The 6,000-nt window shown below is 48.5% G+C and overlaps 1 protein-coding gene across 2 annotated transcripts in view; it reads right to left on the reverse strand.

Moving 5' to 3' along the window:
• Positions 1 to 5,562, reverse strand: part of LOC138301015 (uncharacterized) — a 196,945-nt gene extending 191,383 nt beyond the window's left edge. Inside the window, exon 1 of one of the 2 annotated variants that reach the window (XM_069241017.1) lies at positions 5,360 to 5,562. In XM_069241017.1, the coding sequence (XP_069097118.1) occupies positions 5,360 to 5,379 (20 nt within the window). In that variant the 5' untranslated portion in view covers positions 5,380 to 5,562. The remainder of the gene's footprint in view (positions 1 to 5,359) is intronic. The other variant, XM_069241019.1, reaches the window with a different exon arrangement.
• Positions 5,563 to 6,000: the final 438 nt, after the last annotated feature.

The following is a 6,000-nucleotide window of genomic DNA, read 5'->3' on the forward strand; positions in this document are numbered from 1 at the left end:
AATGCCTTCCTTGACATGGTTACCCCCTGACTTTTTTCCTTTTGTTGATGCCAGTAATGATTGAAACTGTGCTGGGACCCTGCTAACCAGGCCCCAGCACCAGTGTCCTTTCCCTAAACTGTACCTTTGTTCACACAATTCGCACAACCCTGGAACACAGATAAGTCCCTTGTAAATGGTGCCCCTGGTACCAAGGGCCCTGTTGCCAGGGAAGATCTCTAAGGGCTGCAGCATGTCTTATTACACCCTGGGGACCCCTCAATCAGTACATGCACACTGCCTCACAGCTTGTGTATGCTGTTGGGGAGAAAATGACTAAGTCAACATGGCACTCCCCTCAGAGTGCCATGTCCACCTCTCACTGCCTGTGGCATAGGTAAGTCACCCCTCTATCAGGCCTTACAGCCCTGAGGCAGGGTGCACTATACCACAGGTGAGGGCATATGTGCATGAGCACTATGCCCCTACAGTGTCTAAGCAAAATCTTAGACATTGTAAGTGCAGGGTAGCCATAAAGAGTATATGGTCTGGGAGTTTGTCAAACAAGAACTCCACAGTTGCATAATGGCTACACTGAAATCTGGGAAGTTTGGTATCAAACTTCTCAGTACAATAATGCACACTGATGCCAGTGTGGAATTTATTGTAAAATACACCCAGGGGGATCTTAGAGATGCCCTCTCAATACCAGTCCGACTCCTAATGCTAGGCTGACCAGTTTCTGCCAGCCTGCTAAAACCAGACGAGTTTCTCGCCACATGGGGTGAGTGACTTTGTCACTCTGTGGCCAGGAACAAAGCCTAAACTGGGTGGAGGTGATTCTCACCTCCCCCTGCAGGAACTGTAACACCTGGTGGTGAGCCTCAAAGGCTCATGCCTTTTGTTACAGCACCCCAGGGCATCCCAGCTAGTGGAGATGCCCGCCCCTCTGGCCACTGCCCCTACTTTTGGTGGCAAGGCTGGAGGAGATAATGAGGAAAACAAGGAGGAGCCATCCACCAGTCAGGACAGCCCCTAAGGTGCCCTGAGCTGAGGTGACTCTTGCCTTTAGAAATCCTCCATCTTGAGATTGGAGGATTCCCCCAATAGGAATAGGGATGTGCCCCACTGCCCTCAGGGAGGAGGCACAAAGAGGGTGTAGCCACCCTACAGGACAGTAGCCATTGGCTACTGCCCCCAGACCTAAACACACTCCCTACATTTAGTATTTAGGGGTGACCCTGAACCCAGGAAATCAGATTCCTGCTACCTGAAGAAAGAAGGAGGACTGCTGACCTGAAAGCCCTGCAGAGACGACAGAGACACCTGCTCAGTGACGCATCCGACAGGGACCAGCGACCTCTGATGACTCAGAGGACTGCCCTGAGCCCGAAGGACCAAGAAACTCCCGAGAACAGTGGCACTGTTCAAAAACAGCAAAAACTTTGCAACTTTCTAACAACTTCCAAAGAACTCTCTCTTCCCGACGGAAGCGTGAGACTTCACACTCTGCACCAAACGCCCTCGGCTCGAGCTCCAGAGAACTAACACCTCAAAGAGGACTCCCAGGTGACTATGACGACGTTTGTAACCTGAGTCGACCCCCCTGCATTCCCACAGCGACGCCTGCAGAGTGGATCCAGAGGCTCCCCTGACCGCTACTGCCTGGTAACAAGGAACCCAATGCCTGGACAAAGCACTGCACCCGCAACCCCCAGAACCGAGGGGAACCACCTTCCAGTGCAGGAGTGACCAGGAGGCGGCCCTCTTCCTAGCCCAGTCGGAGGCTGGCCCGAGATGCCCCCTGAGTCCTGCCTGCATTGCCTAAGTGACCCCCGGGTCCCTCCATTGCAAACCCGATGCCTACTTAGCACACTGCACACGGCCGCCCCTGTGCCGCTGAGGGTGTGTTTTGTGTGCCTGTTTGTTTCCCCCCCAATGCTCTACAAAACCCCCCTGATCTGCTCTCTGAGGACGCAGGTGCTTACCTGCCAGTAGACCGGAGTTTTATATAGCCCAAACTCAATACAAAGGTTTTACAGCACATTACATGTGCACCGGTTACATAACACAAGAACACATTCATTTTTTAAAGCAAGGGGAGATTAAGTGATTTGCCCAGAATCACAGGATGTTGGGATGCTGCTGACACTCGAATCATGTAAAGTCGGCAGCTCTGGCTCTTACGCCACATCCTCCCCCCCTAGGGTCTTTGTCTAGTGCATGTTGAGCAGTCTGGGAAAAACTTGTTTTATACATATATGTACATACACACACCAAAAAGAGTTGTCCTCAAACGAAAGCACACTCACAACAGGTCATTACGGAATGTAACAAAGTCAGCAACTTACAGAAAATTTGTTGGCATTTTCATTATTTCAGGCCTTATATTTTCAAGCATCTATGGACACGTGTTTCTGGGTTCATCCCTTTATCAGCAGGAATAAACATGTCCTTCCTTTTTCGAAGGCCAAATGCCTGGCTTCTCAGCAGATTTCATTGCAGGCACCTGATCATTCAGTTGAATACCAGTTCTGTCCCAGTGGACCTCAAGTGAGCTGCTGCAAAGTGCATCCTGGTAAAGGTAGTCCTACACATTTTAAAATTATATCTCAAGTGGGTTGCGAAAGCCAAACAAAATATTAAAACACAGTTCATTACCCCAGTGGGCAAATTCAACGTAAGAAAATCGGTTTTGCTGCCAATGTTCCAACCTGCTGCTCTGAAAGTGACCATCCATTAAGTCACACACAGACCTGCTCCTCCATGCAGTAGTGCCGCCTTCACGGCTGGACAGACATTTAAATTTGTACCAAAAAAAAGTTGTCCTGAACGGAAGAGCACTCACAACAGGTCATTATGAAATGGAGCAAAGTCAGCAACTAACAGAGAATTCTTTGGCATTTTCATTATTTCAAGCCCTATATTTTCAAGCATCTCTGAACACGTGTTTCTGGGTTCATCCCTTCATCAGTAGGGAACAAACAATTCTTTCCTTTTTCAACGGTCAACTGCCTGGCTGCTCAGCCGATTTAATTGCAGGCACCTGACATTCAGTTGAATACCAATTCTGTCGCAGTGGACCTCAAGTGAGCTGCAAAGTGCATATATAGAGCGCTTGGTAACACAGGTTCTGCCATTTCATAGTGCTGCAAAGCAGGTGGCATTCTTAACAAAATCGCTATAACTCATTTGCATCAACCTTGCAGAGATGAAGAGGTGAAAAAGATATGTCAGGATTGTAATCTGTGACATTATCATTCTGTCAAGACCTCTGCAGTGGGTGCATTAACCAACTGACTTGAGTAGAGCGTAACAGCATGTGCTCTTGTTAAACCCCAGAGTCACCAGCCCAAGCACATAGATTAATACAAGACAAGAAGATGACAAAAGCAAAGAAGCTAACACAAGGCTGCCACAGTGAGATGAGCAGCATATCATAGGGCACAAAAGTGGAGCAAACTCCATCACCTCCACCTCTCAGAATTCACTGGTGTCATGGCTCTGACAGTCCCCTCACAAATACTGCAACCTTGCAGATGCCACTTCCTGAACGCTGACTAAAACAGGGCTTGAATAGCACTGCTTCGCTTGGAGAGGCACCACATTGAATATCCACCACAGTTGCTGTCACTGGCACAGTGTGCTTCCCCTTCACCCTCAGGTGGGATGATGGAAGAGAAGTAGGGATGAGAAGCAGGGATGAGGAGTAGGGGTGATGGAAGAGAAGCAGGGATGATGGATGAGAAGTAGGGATGATGGATGAAAAGTAGGGATGATGGATAATGGATGAGAAGTAGGGATGATGGATGAGAAGTGAGAAGTAGGGATGATGGATGAGAAGCAGGGATGAGGAGTAGGGATGAGGAGTAGGGATGATGGAAGAGAAGCAGGGATGATGGATGAGAAGTAGTGAGGATGTATGATGGATGAGAAGCAGGGATGATGGATGAAAAGTAGGGATGATGGATGATGGATGAGAAGCAGGGATGATGGATGAAAAGTAGGGATGATGTATGAAAAGTAGGGATGATGGATGAGAAGTGAGAAGTAGGGATGATGTATGATGGATGAGAAGCAGGGATGAGGGATGAGGAGTAGGGATGATGGATGAGAAGCAGGGATGATGGATGAGAAGCAGGGATGATGGATGAGAAGCAGGGATGATGGATGAGAAGCAGGGATGATGGATGAGAAGTAGGGATGATGGATGAGAAGCAGGGATGAGACACAGGGATGAGAAGTAGGGATGATGGAAGAGAAGTAGGGATGATGGATAAGAAGCAGGGATGAGACACAGGGATGAGAGGTAGGGATGATGGAAGAGAAGTAGGGATGATGGATGAGAAGTAGGGATAATATATGATGGATGAGAAGTAGGGATGATGGATGAGAAGTAGGGATGATGGATGAGAAGCAGGGATGATGGATGAGAAGCAGGGATGAGGAGTGAGGAATGAGGATGTCCTAAAATGGATGCTGTAAAGGGGTCTCACTTCAGCAGTATCACCGAATTTCACAAGTACTCCGTTTTTGCTTAACAACACTTGACAGACTTGGAGTGCTGATAAACTTGTAAATTCCTAATTTTGAGGGTATCCCCCTTTTTTAATCACATACGCACTCTGAAAAACAATAGGCATCCATTGACTTCAACATGGTCATCTTCTTTGCAAACCTGAATTACTTTTCTACATCTTTAATGGGACCACCTTCTAAAATCTCAGACCTCATCCAAATTTAAGAGCCAGCAATGTGACGGGGACGCGTTAAACCCCTGCCTAAAAAGAGTAAGGAACGCGAAACTGCAAGCCCCATAATGCAATTTGATGTTGGTGAAAAAGCCTGGGCATGCGGATGTCTCACGTGACATGAAAGCCGGGGCTGTCGTAAACAGAAGCAGTGTAGCTGTAGGGAGAAAACTGGGAAGAAAAGCAAAGGCGTGGTTGAAGAGAACGGGAGTTGATCGGAGAAGCCGAACAAGGAGCGAAGATGAGCGCAGGGCGGCAGGTGGACTCGCTGTTGGACCCCGGAGCAGAGCCTGGTCTAACCAGACGCCGCAGAAGGCTGAGCAGAGACGGCGCAGTGTCTTTTGGCTTCAGAGTGTGGCGCAGCTGAGGGATTTATGATAATAATGCATGAGACGGAAGCTAGTGCGAGAGAGAGCCAGTAAAAAAGAATGATGCCAGCAAATGCCCGCTTCGGAACAGCTCGGGGCTGGAAGCTTCTCTTAGAAGCCGGGGCGGAGCCAGAGACGTCTCCAAGCCTCGGAAAAGTGAAGGACCTTTGGGGCAGGGATTGAAGGACAGGCGGGCTGAGTTTTCGAGGATGGGTTCGGATTAGGGGATTAGGGGAGAGGCCCTCATTAAGGTAAACAAACCTGCTGCCGCTGTCCGACATGTCTGCGGGAGTCCAGGAATCTCCGAGCCACGTCCAGTCGCACAGGCCTCAGCTACGGAACAGCGCCAACGCGGTCACGCACGGGAAAAACGGCTGCCAGTGTTAGAGGCCGCCGGGAGGCCCACTCTCCGGGCGTGGTCTGGCTTCCTCGTAACTCCGTCGGCACGGAAAATACCCTCGGGTGAATACAGGAAGGAAGGAGAACTTCGCGTTTTCTCCTTTGCCCCCCACAATTGCATAATAACTTGTTCATGGCTGTCAATGCTGTTTTGAGAACAGTATCTATTGCGACGAAATAAAGTATTTATTTTTTAACGAAACAGACTTTTCTAATCTTGTAGAAATGACAGTCAGAAATGCAGTTTTGATAAATGCATTAAGTATTTTGGGGCTGGGCGTTTCTAAAACCTATTTTCACTTTTCCATGTTCTGTGATTCCTATGTCCATGGTTTTTCGTTTTGTAGGATCTGACTACTGAAGTTATCTCACATTTTCATTTGGAAATAAACTTTGCTGCTTTTAGAGAATGGTTAGTGTTAGAAATGGGGTCTCTAGTTGGCAGGCGATTTGCACCCTGTCCATGTAGGGACCCTCGCTCTAGTCAGGATAAGGGAGATACA

The sequence above is a fragment of the Pleurodeles waltl genome, chromosome 6, assembly GCF_031143425.1.
Source record: "Pleurodeles waltl isolate 20211129_DDA chromosome 6, aPleWal1.hap1.20221129, whole genome shotgun sequence".
NCBI classification, from domain to species: domain Eukaryota; kingdom Metazoa; phylum Chordata; class Amphibia; order Caudata; family Salamandridae; genus Pleurodeles; species Pleurodeles waltl.